We start from the raw sequence: 20,290 nt of genomic DNA, 5'->3' as shown, positions 1-20,290 counted from the left end.
TCGCGAAGGTCTGAATTTGCAAAGCTTCACGTTCGCGAAGCGTAGGTCGCGTTCGCGAAGAGTTAAGTTGAGAGGCAGTCTGAGTTGGTCTACACGAACATGAGAGGAGGGTCGCGTTTGTGAAGAAGGAAATCTCGACAGACAATATTAATTTCAAAAAAGAGGGTTTGAGCCTATTTTGCATATTTTGAGCTAGAGAACACGGAATTGGGCGATTGTTGAAGGGACGTTTGTGGAATTGATTGGGGTAAGTGATTCTTACTTGGTTTTGGTTAAAACCCATGATTATATCTTTAATTTTATCATCTAATTTGTGATTTGGGGTGGAAAATTGGGGAAGAAGATGAAGTGTTCATGAGTTAGATTTTTGGGGTTTTGAATGGGATTTTATTATCGGATTGGAGTAAATTTGGTATGGTTAGACTCGTGAGTGAATGCCTTTCGGGTTTTATCACTTTTGTCAGATTTCGAGACGTGGGCCCGAGGGGCCGGGTTCAGGCCAATTTCGAATTTTTGGCTTATAATTTCGTGTTTTTCTTGTGGGATTGATTCTTTTAGCTTATATTAATTATCTCGTACTACTTGTGGCTAGATTTAGGGCATTTGGAGATTAATTCGAGGGGCAAAGGTATTGCGGAGTAGGATTTTGCGCGGTTTGAGGTAAGTAACAGTTTTAAATCTGATTTTAGGGGAATGAAACCCCGAGGATTGGTATGATGTGAGTGTTTAGAGGTGACACACATGCTAGGTGACGGGCGTGTGAGCGTGCACCGTGAGGGATTGTGACTTGGTATGTTCCGTGAGACTATAAAGTCGAATAGTCATTGTTATTACTTGTTTTTCCTTGCCTTTGAGCAATTGACTGCCTTTCATGTTAGAAACCATGCTTAGGCCTTATGATATCACTGTTGGGACCCGCAACGGTCGTATACTTGTTGAATTGACTGCTAATTGTTGTCTTGTACTCAGTCACAGTCTTACTTGTGTATTATATCTCTGTTCCCTCTTATTTTTTGTTGATACTTGTTGTATTCTCTGTTTGGGCCGATTATCATGATATTCTATTAGCCCGAGGGGTTGGAGAGGTTAGTGACTGAGATAGGGCCTGAATGCTGAGTTGTGAACTACGTGACGGTATATGGATCGGTTTGCACGCCGCAACGAGCCTTATGGCTATTTATGGACTATGGATCGGGTTGCACTCTGCAACGAGCCTTATGGCTACTTATATGATCGGGTCGGGCTGCGCGCCGCAACGATATAGCGCTTGGGCTGCAAGGAGCCCCTCCGGAGTCTATACACCCCAGTGAGCACAGGTACCTATTGAGCATGTGTATTGAGGGCTGAGAGCCAAGAGTATGAGCTGATGAAATGAGTTGAGTGACTGCTGCCTTGAGAGGCTGTACTTGCTTTTTTATTTATTGTTGCACTTAGTTGCTATCCGATGTTATTGTGAAACTTCAGGAAGATTCATATCTGGTTTACTTGAGCTCGAACTGATTTGACTTATACCACTGGATTTGAAAACATGTTCACTCTTTACTCAAAACTTTTGATATGAACTGTATTTTTATAGCTCGTCACTGCTTCTCAGTTCCTTATTTAATTCTATTACTTGCTGAGTTGGTTGTACTCATGCAACACCCTGTACTTCATGTGCAGATCCAGGCGTGTACGATTCTGACGGTCATTGAGTTCGTGCGCGGGCTGATCATCGGAGACTTACGAGGTAGGTACTGGCATCCGCAGACCTTGTTTCTCCTTTCTTATTATCTTTTCTCTCTTGTATTGGCATTTGGCACAGACTGTAGTAGACTCTATTTCTAGATTGGCTATTAGATGCTCATGACTTAGTGACACCCCGATGTCGGACTATTTTTCTACACTTATATTTTATTTGGGTTTTACCCACGTATTTATGAGAAACTCCGGTTATTTTAAATGTCTTAAATTTATTTTTGTTTAATTTTAAAAGTGTTTTGGCAAGGTCGGCTTGCCTAGTATCGCGATAAGTGCCATCACGACAGGTTAGGTTTTGGAATCGTGACAGTTGCAGAAAAAAATCTATACATGCAAAAAATGACATAAAAGGGGTTGTAAATTAGAGAAGTTTAATGTCCATCCTTTCAAGATTGAAGAAGTAAATTCTTATAAACTTTACATGTTTTAAGACAGTTATATCCATAAAGCTTTAGTGTTCTGCCCCTCTTTCTTTTTTCTAAGTTCTTTGCCAGTTTAAGGAACAAAATATTCTGCAGCAGGACAAAACATATAACCTCTGCAGTTCTATTCATTTTTCTATCTTGTATTTGATATCCTAACCTAAGTTGCTCGGATACGAGTGCGGGTGTCTGAAAAGGGTGTAGATCTAGAGGTCGGATCCTTCGAGCTGTAAATTCTAAGATTCGAGGATACGGATCCTAGTACTGATACGGGTGCAGGGATCCGGCTAAAAATAATTCAAAAAAATAAAATATAAAAGTACCTCTAAATTATGAGAAATTTTGTGGAACACTTAAGTATAGCTTGTAAAGTGTGGATTGTTTTTTATTCTTAAGTTGTAGATAAGTAGATGATTGATTTCCTAAATAAAGTGTGTTATTTTCTTCAAATTTACCCTAGTTTTGGGTTTGATTTCAGGAATCAAATTGTATCTCGTCTCGAATTTTTTCGTCCGTCGTGGTCAAAGTACCCAAAATTGTTTGACCAGATTCGGTACGGATCACATACCCACACCCATACTAGTGTTGTGTCGACACGTGGCACCTAAACTGCCATGTCGAGCAACTTAGAGCAGGACAAACACATATAACCTCTGCAATTCTATTCATATTTCTATTTAGTATTTGATATCCTAACAGATCATACTGTAGACTGTCTCACAGCCTTGAAAATCTAGCTCCCCGGAGAAGATCACAGAGGCTAATTATACTGTAAAACTTTTCTTTTTTGGGATAAGTATAACTACAATTATGCCACAGTTCCAAACAAGTATGTTTTTTTTTTTTGGATAAGTAATCAAAGATTTTATAAATACTTGCACAAAGCCAGTGCGAAAAAACGTCCCGTTATACTGTAAAACTTAAGACAGTGAACTAACCAGAGTAGCATTAATCACCTCCAAACTCATTCTACAAAGTCAGACAGCATTTTCACTGTAAGAAATATGTGGTAATTTCTATTATTTAGCTGTAAAATACAATACAAGGAGAACCAGCACTAGAAAGCTTATTAGAGGAAGGCATTTTATTTTATACATTTAACAGGTTATTATGTTTTTCTGAGGGAGATTAAACTTGAGACAAGATGAAGTTACCTTCTAGCTCATCAGACTCGATCAACATTAACACGACCTCACGCATTGAAGGACGATCAACTGGGGACATACTAGTACACACTAATGCAATTTTCAAAACTGTAAGCGTATGATTAACTGTAGTTTTATCGGTTAAATCCAATCGGCTATCAAGTATCCCTGGCGTTAACGAATGGTCCCGAATATAATGTCTCACCCAAGTAACTAGATCACCTCCTTCATCTAGTGGCTGTACTGATGTTTTTCCAGTTAGTAACTCCAGAAGGACAACTCCGTAACTATAGATATCGCTCTTTTCTGTTACTTTCATTGTGTAAGCATATTCTGCAATGGAAAAAACAGAACCATTAAAACAATAGTGTTTTGTTCGTATCATGACATAGTGCATAATCTTTTTAGAGTGACATTCAAATTGAACATCAAAAGTGTACCTTATTATTTGAGGCAAGGATTAAGCTTGTCAGAAAAAGTTTGCTAGATTATACGGTACGACGAAAACTAACAAATACTAGTCAGCTCATGGGAGGAATTTTATGTGGAACTTTACGTGTATGTTCACTGATTTTTCCATGAAGAGTATCGCGTATCGAAAACATACAGTCAAACCTCTCTATAACAGCCTCATTTGTTCCGAATATTTTTGGATGTTATAGCGAAGTGTTGTTATAGAGAACATATATTATAAAATAGCTTAGAAATTGGTTCCATAAAAACCTTGGCTTTTTTAATGAATGGCTGTTATATAACGATACTGTTATAGAGAGGTCTGACTTTATAGCCTTATGAGGACCACCTAGCAATATGTATTTTGACAATTTTTCAGACAATAGACAAGCTATACTAGGCAGGTTTTTATGAAAAGAATGAAAAAGTACTTACCAGGGGCAATGTAGCCATATGATCCAGCAATTGCAGACATCGACTTATTTTGAGGCACGTCAACAAATTTAGCTAGACCAAAATCACCAACATGAGCTTCTAACTTCTCATCAAGCAATATATTATTGGACTTTATATCGCGGTGTATGATCTGTGGCTTGCAATCATGATGTAAGTAAGCAAGGCCTTCAGCTGCCCCAAGAGCTATCATAAAGCGTATCGGCCAATCCAAGCTACAAGATGCACTATGAAGCAATTCACCTAAGCTGCCTTTCGCCATGTACTCGTAAAGAAGCAGATTAGAACCCTGATGATAGCAAAAGCCATGGAGTTTTACAATGTTACGATGCCTGATCTTTCCCAGTGTTGTAATCTCTGCTCGGAAACTCTTTTCTATGTTATTACACTCTCTGTTAGAAGCCAGCTTCTTAACCGCAATCGTTTTCCCAGACTGCATCACGGCCTTGTAAACCGTCCCAACGGCTCCTCTTCCAACAACATAACTGTCATGAAAATTGTTTGTCGCGTCAACCAAGTCTTGGAAAGTGAATTCCTCTTCGGGAGGGAAATATATGCCCGAACCTGGAAATGACGCATCATTGTCTTTTATGAATCCGACCATCTGAACTGGATTCCGCTTCATCAAATATAAAACACCTAAAATCAAAACAAGAGAAATCCCACCAACAACAGCCACAACAATAACAGTAACAATCTTCCCTCTAGGAGCACCTGCACTTTCGACTACAGGATCAGAATTTAAAGATGGAGATTCATTACATTCACCTAGAAGCCCCCCGCAAAGACCTTTGTTTCCAATAAAGCTACTGACATCCATATTTTGAAACAGCGGTATATCTGGCAGTGGACCGGTGAGGTTATTGTATGAAAAGTTACAGCCCATTAGACCGGTCAGGTATTGGAATGTGATCGGTATTTCACCAGTGAGATGATTATTGTTGAGATAGAGATACTCTAGTAGAATAAGATTGCCAAGCTTAGGTGGCATTGTACCAGAGAGATTGTTGTAACTAAGATTCATCGCGATCTGTAAACCAGTAAGATTACCTAATTCTGATGGTATTTCACCTGAATATGAATTTCCACCCATCTGCAGCTCAGTCAAACGTGAAAGCCTCCCCAATGCTGCTGGTAACTTTCCAGAAAACTTATTTTCTGAAACCAAAAGGCGTTCTAGCTGCGCCAGTTTTCCAATTTCATCAGGTATAGCACCAATAAAGCTGTTCTTGCTGAGATCAAGTCGTTGTAGCGCCTTACATTGCAGAATTTTTCGTGGTACTTGACCAGTCAGTAAGTTAGATGAGACATTAAAAGTTACAAGTTTTTGAAGATTCCCTATCTCATTTGGCAATTCATGTGTGAAATAGTTGCCTGATAAATCAAGTCTTTGCAAATTTTGACAGTTTCCAATCTCAGGAGGTATTAAACTACCGAACGTGTTCTGTCCTAATTCAAGAGCAGATAAATTCCTCAATTTGCACACATCAGAAGGAAATTTCCCTTGTAGCCAGTTGCCATTAAGACGAAGTTGTACCAACGAGACACAGTTAATAAGACCAGGTGGAATGTCTCCGTGCAGGTTATTTGAACCAAGATTTAGCCAAATCAAATTGGAATTCCTACAAATATTTGGAGGAATTGTTCCTGTGAGGTAGTTGTTAGATAAATCAACAACCCAAAGCCGGCTATAAATCCCGAGAAGTTGGGGAATACTACCACTTAAAGAATTCTGAAAGAGCTGTAACTGAACCAATTCAGTGAAATACTGAAAGGCAAATGGAATAGGTCCTGTTAAGTAGTTAATCGACAGATCAAGACGTTCCAAGTTTTTTAAACTAGTAAGTTCTTGAGGTATGACACCTTTGAGCTGGTTTTGGAAAAGATACAACAATTTCAGGCCCATTATTTGACTGAACTCAGTCGGTATTTCTCCAATTAGATAGTTTTCTGAGAAATCAATTTCTATCGCCGAAGAAAGATTTCCAATAACCCTTGGAATAGTACCATTTAATCCATTCCAGTATAGGTATAACCTCTTGAGAAATTTGAGCTTACCTATCTCAACAGGAATTTCTCCAACCAGGTTGTTCTGGTATAAAGCAAATAGTTCAAGTTTTGTACAATTTCCAAGTTCCTTTGGAATATAGCCAGATAATTGATTGTCCCAAAGTACAAGTTGTTTCAAACTACTAAGCATACCGATCTCTTTAGGTATATTTCCTCCTAGATTATTTTGTGCAAGACCAAGAACTTGTAAGTTCAGGCAATCACCAATCTCCGCGGGTAAGCTTCCAGTAAGTGAATTCTGTCCCACTCGAAACGTTATAAGTTTTTTCAGATTCCCAAGTGATCGAGGGAGTGGACCAATGAGGTTATTGGTATATGCAACAAAAGAAACTAGAGAAGAGAGTTTCCCAAACTCCTCTGAAATAGGACCAGATATCATGTTATTGAACAAATTTAACTCTTTCAAATGAGAAAGCTTATACAATTCAGCAGGAATCTGGCCATAAAAATCATTATCATTGAGTTGGAGACTCTGCAATTTCGAGCAGTTCCCTATTTCCTTCGGAATATTTCCAGTGAATTCATTGTACGACAAGTCAAGAATGGTTAAACATACAAGACTACCAATGCTAGAACTCAAAGTGCCTGAAAGATTCATAGACCTCAGATCAAGAATTTGCACAACTGGATTATAATCAGAAGTGCAATTTACACCTTTCCACTTACATGGTGTCTCATCACTAGAATTCCAATTCCTAAGATAGTTAAACTCATCCCTTATATTCTTCTTCAACTCAAGTAGGTACATTCCTTCAGCATTCAATCCTTCTACAGGATAAACCAACATCATAGAAACCAACAAGAAAACCATCCATATCAGAATTAGGCCACTTCTACAGTCAAATACTCCAGACATTACAACAAGTTTCAATAAGTCACCTGTAAAATTTAGAGAATATCCCACAGCTTCAATCATCAAGACAAAGCAGATGAATCAGCTATATATAGAAAACAACCTCGACAAGACCAGTGGCAGATGTAGCATATAGTCAATAGATTCAACTGAACCTAATATATATGTGTGTGTGTGTGAAAAGTTACTAAAATTTAAAAAATGTTAAAGTTGAGCTCATAATTTCAATAGTGCAATGGTCCAATAGTAAGCACATAAAGTTTGAACCCATCAAATTTAAATGCTCAATCTGCCTCTGGACAAGACAACCTATGACAAAGCAAAGCAAGGTCCAGTACAAATAAATATCCTAAATATTGATGAATTAACCATTTCAAAGAACTCCCAAAAATTCAGAATTGCCCACAAACTCCAGCAAATATTAAGGAATAAGCCAATATGCTAGATTGACAAGTCAACTATTTAAAGAAAATCCATGGAAAGATCAAAGCTTTAGCATTACCTCTAGGCTTTTGTGCATCACTTCTTCAAAATGCTAGAGACCCCACATCCCAGAAGAGCAAAGACAACTAAGATTCTCAAGTGATTCCTTTTGATAATGATACAGAAAAAAACATGGAATCTTGAAATGGGAAGTTTAAAGCAAAGACTTTTATACTCCGTATATAAAAACTACAAGCTCCTACTTTTTTTCCAAGAATGGGAGGGATCTTCCCATTTATATTCAAGATTTGTGAAAGGGGAAAAAGGGGTAAAAAGATTCAAACTTTATGTATGGAACAAGCCAAAAAAAAAAGCATGGAAAAAATCTAATGTAATGTTTTTATGGGAAGGTTCTAATACCCTTTACTTTAGTATTATAGTTTACGTTGACTGTCACTCTATCTCAATCATTTTGTATCTCTCTCTCCCTCTCTCTCCCTCTCTATTGAAAGAGTTGATTAACTGAAAACTTTTTAGGCATTTTCCATTCACTTTTCCAGAAAAATATTCGTTTCGACTTCTGAGATTAGGACAGGTTCTTTGTTTTTACTTGGTTCTTCTTTCGGTCCTTTCTTTTAAAGTTTAGGTACTTGGTGGACAAGAAAATTGTACTAAGTGGACGTTTGCAAATTAGAGTTATGTTTTGAGATGAATATAATTTTGGATTGTTTTTGAATTTTTGTGAAGAAAATTTTGAAAAATAGTTTTTTTGAGTTTTTCAAATTTTTAAAAAATTTCAAAATTCATCTTCAAGTGAAAATTGAAAATTTTATGGCGAAACACTGATTTCGAAAAAAATAAAAAATTTTAGAAAATATTTAAAAAAAATTCATGGCCAAACGGGCTCTAAGAATCCTACGAAATCATACGAAATTTAAGGATTTCATAGTCGCTGTATTGTATCGTATTATTACTTTAAATACAATATTTGTTTTGATTGTTGCTTAAATTTTATTGTATCGTATTGATAAATGTTACGTAACGATTAAAAGTATCACTTTATGGAATGTCCAATTTGGTGTGATAGCGTCGTTACCTAATTTTTTTCTTTCCTCTTGCTCTTCCTTATTATTAAATAATCATATTTTATCTTTTACCTTACTTTTTTATATAATAATTCTATCTCGTATCTTATTTTTTCTTTATAATATTGCAAGTTTATTCTTCATATTGTTGGTGCATGAACGACGACAAACAATACAATATATCCAAACATTATATATATCAAAATGATACAATATTATACAATACAATATAATATAATACTATACGATACATTATGAACGATACATAACAACCATCCAAACAAGCTGTAAACCAAGAAGCTATTCAATGGATACAAGAATTACACTGGAACAATTCCGGAATTCCCATTAATTTTTCTCTCTTATATTAGCCAAATAAAGTAGGTAAACAACGATATTTAGAATTGCGACGTGAGTACCATTCTTCAGGGCGGATAGAGCTCATGTTTGATGAAATATATATTTAAAGAACTATTAATATTTTAATAAATATTAAATTTGGAATTCATAATTCTAATGAATTCGGTTATAAAATTTTAAAATTAAACTCATCAAATTTAAATTATGAATCCCATGTATTCTGCCCCCTTCTTACCATAAATAAGAAATCTAATCATCATGGTCATAGCAAGGTGAAGTTTACGTACGCTATTTTCATTCTTAGGTAAGGATATTTTGAAGATGAAACGTTACACAAAAAAAAAAAAAAAAATCTCCCTTTTGAATATCTTCAGTTGTAACGTAACCTTTTGTACCACATTCGGTTGTGAAAAAAAAATCGAATTGTTTTAATTCGAAATCAGTGTTAAAGCTCAATTTTGTCCATAAATATGACATTTATATTACTTAAGAAGTAAACAAGGGTAAGGAAGTCATTTAAAGTAAATAGTAGTACTAATTTTAGTCAACACGAACCACAATATATTTATTTATTTAATCTTTTGGATAATTAATAAGATAAGATATACCTAAACTACGCCGACAATTTCATCATTAACGCGGATAGTACTCAATTTATTATTGCCAAACACATTTTTAGGAGGTTTATACTAATTTTTTTGGTTCAAGATAATGTGGTCCATCAAGTACCAAAACCAAGGTGAATTATTAATTCTCATCTCCACGTATAATGGTGGCAAAATGGTTAAAAGAAAACAGTTATTCACCCATATTATTCATTAAAAAATGAGTTGGATAATGAACTATTTAAAAACGGATCAAATATGGATAAGAATCATATTATCCACTTAAAAATAGACAATTAATGAATAACTAATGGGTTTAACTTTTACATTTGTAAAACCTCAAATTAGGGGTTACTCAAGTTTGGAAGACTAAGAAATCTCCCAATAGTGATCATATTCAAGAAGTCATGGATAATATGAATATCCATGTTATCTGCCGGTTAACCCGTTATTTTATCCGTATTAAATATGGGTCGGATAGGATAATTTATCCATTTTTTAAATTACCCTCTTTCGATCCGCCTATATCCGATCCGTCCCGACCCGCTCATTTGCCGCCCTACCTACGTATATGGATAAAAAAAGGTATGAGTAATGTTTCCCATCTAATTCTCCTGTATGGAACATGCCACTATGTCTGAATCTTTACATAGCTCACTTATTCTTTCTTTCAATTTCTTCAACGGAGTTACAAATTTACATATATCCTTTGACTTATTTATGTGCTATAAGAGAACATGAAAAATGACATTATGTAGTTGCTCTCAAAATAATAGTCAATTATATATATATATATATATATATAACAACCCAGTAAAATTTTACTAATAGAGATTTGGGAGGGTAGTGTGTGCGCAGACCTTACCCCTACCCCAAAGGAGTGGATAGGCTGTTTCCGAAAGACCCTCTGGTAAAAAAAAAAAGACAAAAGGACAAAAAGGGGACAATATTAGTATCACAACAACAATCATGGGATAAATAGGAATACCATGAAATCCAGAAGAAAGATGCAAAGCAAAGGGAGACAATATTAGTAAATATTAGTATCACCACAATAATCATAAGAAAAATAGGAACACCATGAAATCTAGAAGAAAGATGCAAAGCAAAAGCGATAGCTAGTAAATAGGACATGCACTGAAAAGCGAAATAGTAAGCCACAACATTGCCACTAGCTATCTTAGACAAAAACCCTATATTGTTAGTCCCACAATGGTACGAAGTAAGGCACGACTCAACTACCTCCTAACCTACAACCCTAATACTCGACCTCCACATCTTCCTATCAAGTGTCATGTCCTCGGAAATCTGGAGCCTCACCATATCCTGCCTGATCACCTCTCCCCAATACTTCTTAGGCCGCCCTCTACCTCTTCTCGTGCCCTTCGCAACCAGCTGCTCACACCTCCGTACCGGAGCATCTGAGCTTCTCCTCTGAATATGTCTGAACCATCTAAGCCTCGTTTCCCGCATCTTGTCATCAATGGGAGCCACATGTACCTTCTCCCGAATATCATCATTCCTAATCTTATCTATCCTAGTGTGCCCGCACATCCACTGCAACATCCTCATTTCTCCTACTTTCATCTTTTGGATATGTGAGTTTTTAACGGGCCAACACTCAGCCCCATACATCATGGCCGGTCTAACCACCGCTTTATAAAACTTACCTTTGAGTATCGGTGGCACTCTCTCGTCACACAGGACTCCAGATGCTAACCTCCACTTTATCCATCCTACCCTAATACGGTGTATGATATCCTCGTCGATCTCCCCTCCCCCCTGGATAACCGAACTAAGGTACTTGAAGCTGCCTCTACTAGGGATGACCTGCGAATCAAGCCTCACATCCATGCCCACTTCCCCTGGCTCAGCGCTGATCTTACACTCCAGGTATTCCGTCTTCGTCCTGCTCAGCTTGAAACCCTTAGACTCAAGAGCCTGTCTCCAAATCTCCAGCATCTCATTAACACCGACTCGCGACTCATCAATCAGAATTATGTCATTGGTGAATAGCATGTACCATGGCACATCCCCTTGAATATGGTGTGTTAACGCATCCATCACCAGGGCGAATAAGAACGGACTGAGCACAGAACCTTGGTGTAACCCCATTACAATCGAAAAATACTCAGATTCGCCTCCTACTGTCCTAACCCGAGTCTTAGCCCCATCATACATGTCCTTAATCGCCATAATGTAGGGAACTAATACACCTTTTGCCTCCAGGCATCTCCAGAGAATTTCTCTAGGAACCTTGTCATACGCTTTCTCTAGGTCAATAAACACCATGTGCAGATCCTTCTTCCTCTCTCTGTATAGTTCCACCAACCTTCTAACAAGGTGTATAGCTTCTGTAGTCGAACGATCCGGCATGAACCCGAACTGATTGTCGGATATAGACACTGTCATCCTCACCCTCGCTTCAACCACCCTCTCCCATACTTTCATGGTATGACTCAGTAATTTGATACCCCTATAATTGTTACAACTCTGGATATCACCTTTGTTCTTATACAATAGAACCACCGTACTCCACCTCCACTCATCCGGCATCCTCTTCCCCTTAAAAATAATATTAAACAACCTAGTCAACCACTCCAAACCTGTTCTCCCCACACACTTCCAAAATTCTACCGGAATCTCGTCTGGCCCGGTCGCTGCCCCTACTCATCTTACGCATAGCTCCCACGACCTCCTCAACCTCGATACGCCTGCAGTACCCAAAGTCACGGTGACTCTCAAAATGCTCCAAATCGCCTAGCACAATATCTCGATCCCCTTCTTCATTCAGAAGTTTATGAAAGTAAGTCTGCCATCTCCTCTTATTCTGGGCATCTTCCATCAATACTCTACCATCTTCGTCCTTGATGCATCTCACTTGGTCCAAATCCCGAGCCTTCCTCTCTCTCAACTTGGCTAGCCGAAATAACTTCTTCTCCCCACCTTTTCCCCCAATTCCTCGTACATACGACCATAAGTCGCAGTCTTAGCCTCTGTGACCGCCAGCTTAGCCTCCTTCCTAGCTGCCTTATACCTCTCCATGCACACTCGCCTCTCCTCCTCACCTATGCTTCCCACTAACTTCAGGTACGCCGCCTTCTTTGCTTCCACTTTACCTTGGACCACTTCATTCCACCACCAGTCTCCTTTGTGCCCACCAGAGACGCCCGTCGAGACCCCTAACACCTCTCTCATAGCCTCCCTAATACAGTCTATTGTCGCTGACTACATAGTGCTCGCGTTACCACTGCTCCTCAAAGCTCCCATAGCCGACAACCGCCTCTCCAATGCTTGGGCTTTATCCTTAGTTAAGGCTCCCCACCTGATTCTCGGTCTTCCTCGAGTAGACCTTTTCCTCCTCTTTAACATAATACCAACGTCCATCACTCAGAGCCTATGCTGCGTCGCGAGTATCTCACCCGGAATCACCTTGCAATCCTTGCACAACCCTCTGTCATACCTCCTGAGGAGGAGATAGTCAATCTGGGTCTTCGCCACCGCATTTTGAAAAGTAACCAAATGCCCCTCCCTCTTCCAAAAGCTAGAGTTCACAATCACCAACCCAAAAGCCTTAGCGAAATCCAACAACGATGTACCTCCTCCGTTCCTCTCCCCAAAATCGAAGCCTCCATGCACCTCGCCATAACCACCTGCGGTCGACCCAATATGTCCATTGAAATCCTCTCCTATGAATAGCTTCTCAGCATGCGGAACTTGGCGCACAATCTCATCTAACCCTTCCGAGAAGCGCCGTTTAACCTCCTCATCTAGGCCCACATGCGGCGCATATGCGCTAACGATGTTTAGGGTGCACTCTCCAACCACCAACTTAATAGTTATCAATCTATCTTTCACTCTTCTAACCTCAACCACAGACTCTCTAAGTTCCCTATCCACCAAGATGCACACTCCATTCTTACCTTTCTGGACTCCTGAGTACCAAAGTTTATACCCGTCCACGTCCCTCGCCCTCGACCCTACCCACCTTATCTCCTGGACACACGCTATATTGACCCTCCTCTTCTGGAGGATCTTCACCAACTCTATAGATTTACCCGTCAATGTACCTACGTTCCATGACCCAATTCTCAACCTACAGACACCCTTGTTCCCTTTACCTCCCTTGCCTCCCGTCCCACCCCCTAAACACTGCCCTACCTCCCACCCCACCCCCCGTTCCCTCCGAGGACATGACCTCACTCGACCATCCCAGACCACAGCCACTATACCTACGGCAGAATAAGGGGAATCACTATCACACAAGGCAACAGACCAAATCAGAAGAATACAAGTTGCAACAATAGGCACACTAATACGGTAAATAAACTAGTACGAGGTAAGATGCCAGCAATTTAACTCACACAACAAAGAAAAACTGGAAAATGGGAGGTACCAACTCCCGCGAGCAGAAAAAATAATAATAAAATACCGATACCACGAGTACCAGATATAGAATGAAAGAACCTAGAGCAAGTTTTCCTGAAGTGTGTCGGATCTGCTCAAGAGCACTGGCAAGTCCTGCTGTGTCCCGCCGGAAAGCTGTTCAGAAGTCGCCGGAATTTACGAAACTTGCCGGCAATCTGAACACACCGAAAAATAGTCCGTCCTCGCCGGGAAGAAGCTGCACCTGTCCAAAGAAACAGACGCACCCCCACACACACAAGGGAGGGGGAGAGAGAAAGGGAAAGGGAAAGAGAGAGAGGGGAAGAAGAAGATGGAGCGGGGGTCGCCTGAAAAAGCAAAACTAGAAGGGTCGCCGGAAATCAAGGGTCGCTAGAGTTGCAGCAACTCGCCTGGAACACGCATGTCCCGACTCCGGCAACAAGAACGGAAAAGAAGAGAAAGAAGAGAGAGAGAGAAAAGGAGAAAAGAAGAAGGAGAGAGAAAGAGAAAGAGAAAGAGAGTGGGAGAGAGAGAGGCTGGAAAGAGAGAAGTGGACTTACCTGTAACAGCACCTGCGGCGACGACGGTGACGGCAAAGCAGCAGATGCCGAAGTGTCGCTACTGGGGTGCTACTGAAGGTTACCGTTTTGGGGGGGGGGGGAGGCTCTAATATTACGATAAGTGATTCAAAAGAGAAAATATATATACATTTCTGTATATATACAAAAAATATATAATTTTTATATATTTTTTCGACTACCAAATATAAATAATTTTGGCCGCGAGCTAAAAATGATATTTTACCGTAAGAAAATTAGCTATGTCCTACACGTCACATATTACTTCTGCATATTGTCCAATGAAAAATATGCAGTGCAAAGTTGTAGTAGTAAGATAGTAGTACTACTTTACCTTTCAGGCAAAGGACTTACTGTAAATTGCCCAATTATTTGCAATTGTAAACAGACAAATACATAATGTAGCGAACAAAAGAAATGAAAAGCAAAGAAATAATTGATCAAACCTAAATCAACCCACAATAAAAGGTAAAAATAGCTTCCACTTGACACGTCTGATCAGTCCTGTCTTTGAAAATAGTTACTGTATTAGGGCCATAATGGTATTTGCCTCTGTTTAAGTACATATTGGATGGATCCTGGATTAGCTTAAAAAAAAAGGGGGGTTTTAAGCAAAAATAACTTTTAAGCCAAAAAATAATAAGTTGAGATTGTCTGACTTATTGTTTTTGGCTTGTTTTAGGCAGTTTTTAACTTATTTTAAGTAATTTTTGACTTTGCCAAACAATAAAAAAGCTACAAAGAATTTAAAAACTGATTCGAGGAGTTTAATAGCCAATCTAAACACTGTTCATCTTACTCACTGTTGTTGTAGAGAACAACAGAACTGCTATATAGCATTTCAAATTATATTATTTTCTGAAAAACGGATGCACATTACTTGGAATTTGATTTCAAATAATTGGTATTCTGTTATTATAAGTGGGAATAGAAAAGGTTTTTTCAAGTCTACCAGGGATCTCAAACAAGGAAATCCCATATTTTCTTTATCTATTTATTATAGCTTTTGATGTTCTCTCAAGGTCTTTGAACAACTTATATAACACAAATGGTCCACAAATTAACCATTTATCTTATCTTGATGACCGTGAGATTTTCATGTGGCTCAAAATTTGTACTCATTTTTACAAAAAATTTAACTGATATCAATTTTTGGATAACTTCAAATAAATACATTTTTCTCTTCTTCTTTACCGTTATTTTCTTCTTCTTTGTACTTATAATTTCTGCTTCTTCTTAATTGCAAAATGAATTTGTTAAACTTGTTGTTTTAATAATTTGATGATTGAGATTTGTTCTTTATGATATTTAAACTCATTTGGAGTAGATTTGAGAATTGCATCGTGTATTGGATTGTTGAAATTCGAAAAATAAGTTTATGTTTGAATAATATTCAAAATCTGAAGTTGCATTCAATAGATTGAACTACTTAAGATTAAGATTTCTGAAGTTGCATTTGAAAGATAGAATAACTTCATATCTGATTTTTGAAGTTGCATTGAAATGATTGAACTACTTAAAATTCGAATTTCTAAAGTTGCATTTGAAAGATAGAAGAACTTCAGATATGATTTCCGAAGTTGCATTGAAGAGATTGAACTACTTCAAATCCGAGCAGGTATACTTTCAAAATTTTATGTAATGCGTGTAAAACTTCAAATGGTGACCCCAAAAGTGGGTATATATGAACTGTATTTTCATCTGATAACGTCAGTTATTGCAAGATATGAGTGACATATGACAGTGCATGAGATTTCCCACGAAACTGTACAACTGGTGCAGAAAAATTACATAATGTAGCAACAACAGAAATTTAAATCAAAGAAACAATTCAAACTTGAAACCTAAATAGAGATACTGTGAATGACAATTGTCTCAATAGTTAGCCCAGGTCCAAAACCACAAAGCACGCCCCACTCTAGCCCTTCACCAGTGGTGCCTAACCCTTTTTTGATAGTGGCTTTCCTCATCTCATCCAAAACAAACAAAACACAAGCACTGCCCATGTTCCCATATTCACTCATGACATGCCTTGTAGCCTTGAGTTTTTCAGGCTTTAGGCCCAACTTTACTTCAATTTGATCTAAAATTGTACGTCCACCAGCATGAACTACCCAAAATATGGAGTTCCAATCAGAAATTCCGAAAGGCCGGAATACTTCCTCTAGGATTCTCTCTATATCTTTTGAGATTAGTAGTGGAACATCCTTATGTATATGGGCTACTAGCCCAGCCTCACTGAGGTTACCATAGATTGCATGTCCAGTGTCTGGTAGAAGAGTTTGGGTCGCGAATATAATCTCAAACAAAGGCGTTTCTACCGTTATAATTGGATCTGAACCAACAATGGCAGCTGATGCCCCATCACCAAAGAGGGCTTGTCCAACCAAAACATCTAACTCGGTGTCACTTGGGGCATGAAAGCTGAGCACAGTGATTTCTGAGCAAATAATAAGGACCCGAGCGCCCTTGTTATTCTCGGCCAAGTCTTTGGCTAATCGTAGAGCAGCGCCACCACCAAAACAACCTTGTTGGTACATCATGAGTCGCTTGACTGATGGACTAAGTGCAAGAAGTTTAGTGAGTTGGTAGTCAGCCCCCGGAATCTCCACACTAGTAGTGGTGCAAACGACCAAATGAGTAATCTTGGACTTGGACTGGCCCCATTCTTTGATGGCACTTTCTGCAGCTTTCTGGCCAAGTTTTGGTACTTCAACAATCGCAATTTCTTGCCTAGCATCAAAGGAAGGTGCTTTTTATTCACAAATATTAGGATTCTTTTTCAAGATTTCCTCTGTTAAGTGCAAATACCTCTTTTTAATCATTGATCCCTCACCTACAACATATGGAAAATATAAACCGACATTAACACCCAACATATTTCTAAGGTGCAAGGTTCACTAATATGCTCCTATATAGGTGCTCATTATTGAAATGCTTAATCATACTGATTCAGCTAAAGACATTTCTTTTATTTTTTTATTTTTGCTAAAAGAAGACAATTTATTTAAAAAACAGTGTATCCGCCACAGCATCTGCCTCCCCGTAGATGAAAGTGGTCGTATTCAATCCAAAATTTTAAAGTAATACATACACTTATTCAAATGTTTATAATCCCCTTAATATACCCATACATTTGTGTGATATTTTCATATTTTGCACATAGCCGAAAGTCCTATGTTAAGCGGAGCAAGATTGTCCTGTGTTGTGTTCAATTCATTTAGGAAAATTGTTAAGGATTAAGTTAACATCGATCGCGAAAAACATATCACATGCAACACTGCTTATACTCAATGGTTGGTTACAAATATATAAAAAGAAAAGGAAAAGGAAAAATCTTTACTGAAAAACACTTGGAATAGTTGAAATTGTGCAATGACGATAACAAAAAGTTAATTAAAATGGATTGTACTACAAAAAGGAAAGTAAATTATCTTACACATGCGCTTAAACTTCTCCATAAGCTCAGTTTTATGCTCACTGTTAGTGACACGAAAAAAATAGTCAGGATAGGTGTTTTGATCGAAACAATTGGAAGGATTGGCTGTTCCAATGGCCAACACAGTGGCCGGCCCCTCGGCCCGTTGTGCCCTACGAAATTCCATAACAGTGGCCATTTATAATTATGCGAAACAAATAGTGGTTTTTTGATCAAGAGTGGAAACTTTTGTCCATATATAGGAGGTGTAGGAGTAGGTTGTGGCCACCAAGAGACATTTGTTTGTGGAAGGAGATATGGAAAAGGCTTGGCATTTTGTTGGTGACAGTTGTGGGATCAGATGGAGGAATGGCTCAGTCAGAACAATTATTCTTCAATGATTGGTGAGTTCCCAGATCGGGTATGGAATGAAAATTTGGTCTCTTTATACGCGTTAGACAATTCTCACATCATGAGCTAACTTTTGGGGTCGAGTTAGATTCCAAGATTTGGTCTCTTCTTCATGTGAGAGACAAAGCTGAAAAAATATTCTTTGGAATATTAACACAGGGAACTACAGCTTTTGGTAGGACAATTGGACAGGTAAAAGAACCACTAGCTAAAGTGGTTAATCATACTAACACCTCTGGTAAAGTGCAAGTCTTACATTTTTTCAGAAACAAGGGGTGGAATAATGACAAATTGGAACAATTGCTACCCAATCATATTGTTCAACATGTCATGAACATTACAAGAGGAAGACATAATCAAAATGACCTTGCAATTTGGAGTCTAAAAGAGAATGGGCACTACTCTAAGCAGATGATTAGAGCTACTAAACAGAAAAAACCCCTTGGTTGGTAAGGTTTGGCATGATTGTATCCCTTTCAAAATGTCCTTCCTAGTTTGGAGAATGATTCGGAAGAAACTCCCTTTTGATGACATCATTAGGAAGTTTGGTAATCAACAAGTTTCAAAGTGCAATTGCTGCAATACACCGCAATTTAAAAGCATGCATCATGTTTACATTGATAGTGAGGCGGCTAGTAACTTATGGAGATTCTTTGGAAATCCTCTGGGAATCCAGCATAATTTTGGTTCCATTAGTAGTGTTCTTGCTCAATGGTGGCAGAGGAAACCAAAGAATGTGGTCCATAAAATGACATTACACATCATACCAATTGCAATATGCTGGGAATTGTGGAGAAGTTATACTTCTTGCAAATTTGGGGATGGAAAGAAATTGTGCAATACAAGATGAAGTCGCAGATTATCTGGAACACTAAGGTTGCGATTAATAGGAAATATCCCTCTCTTACGACTCAAAATCTTTGGTATAAAACTTGTGAGATGACTGAGCGACTGAAACCTATACCAATATGGAGAAGTGTGCTATGGGAGATGCCTCGTCAAGTAAAATTGAAATTGAAAACTGACGGGAGCTTTAACAGGTAGAATGGGAAAGCAGAGATTAGAGGAATTCTGAGAGACGGGGAAGGAGGTTTTATCATGGCCTTCCCGATACCTATTGACTATAGTAGCAGCAATGGGGCAGAACTGAAGGCCATTAAATTTGGATGTGAATGGTGTATAAACAAAGGAATCACCAACTTCATGGTCTAAATCGACTCTATGGTGATTCATGACATGCTGCGAAACAAAAATCTGGACAACAACATTCTAAGAAAGGAGATTGAAGACCTCATTGATATGCTGGAAAAGGCTAATGCATCTGTCAACCATTGCTTTCATGAAGCAAATCAGGTGGCAGATTGGTTTGCCAAAGAGGCTAGTACATCCACTGAAGGCATCATTCACACTGATTTCCAGCAAGTTCCAAGAGCTGCCAAGGGTCCTTTCTTCATGGATATGTGGCAAGTTCCATCATTTAGAATTAGATATGAAAAATCGATTTTTTTTTGTAAGTTAACTCTGTGTATATTGAGAGGAAAAGGTCTAATAACTGTATTTTCCCCCATAGACTCTTCCTTTTTTACAGTAGAAAAGGCATCCAAGAGGTAAGATTTATGTCCCCTCTGTTGTACTTTTTGTTTATATAATAGACAAGGTAGGGGTCTAGCCAAAACCCCCCACACCATAGGAGGTGAAAGCGTGAAAGGTAAAAGGATGGAGCTTTTTAACATAGTAGAGAGCATGCTAAACCTAAGGTTGATATCAAGATAGCGACACTACTAAAAAAATAGCCTTTTTTCCTATAGAGTTCGTTGGTACAAAAATTTTTGTTGACCATGTGGCAGGAAATGCCAAATTATTTTATTTTTTAAAATTTTACAGAATC

General features: G+C 38.4%; 1 protein-coding gene and 1 pseudogene across 1 annotated transcript; both read right to left on the bottom strand.

The window, feature by feature from the left end:
* Positions 1 to 3,082: 3,082 nt before the first annotated feature.
* On the bottom strand, positions 3,083 to 8,062 carry LOC107813428 (uncharacterized). The gene is made up of 3 exons (XM_016638702.2): positions 7,639 to 8,062; positions 4,196 to 7,162; positions 3,083 to 3,640 (listed from the first exon to the last, which is right to left on the bottom strand). The coding sequence occupies exons 2-3, from the start codon at positions 7,137 to 7,139 to the stop codon at positions 3,291 to 3,293; spliced, it is 3,294 nt and encodes a 1,097-aa protein (XP_016494188.2). The 5' UTR covers positions 7,140 to 7,162; positions 7,639 to 8,062; the 3' UTR covers positions 3,083 to 3,290.
* An 8,355-nt stretch (positions 8,063 to 16,417) lies between these two features.
* LOC107813426 (chalcone synthase G-like) lies at positions 16,418 to 19,891 on the bottom strand (annotated as a pseudogene).
* Positions 19,892 to 20,290: the final 399 nt, after the last annotated feature.

This window comes from Nicotiana tabacum, chromosome 15 (assembly GCF_000715075.1).
Source record: "Nicotiana tabacum cultivar K326 chromosome 15, ASM71507v2, whole genome shotgun sequence".
Classification (NCBI taxonomy): domain Eukaryota; kingdom Viridiplantae; phylum Streptophyta; class Magnoliopsida; order Solanales; family Solanaceae; genus Nicotiana; species Nicotiana tabacum.
The sequence above is the reverse complement of the archived record's forward strand: the minus strand, read 5'-3'. Positions and strand labels throughout refer to the sequence as shown.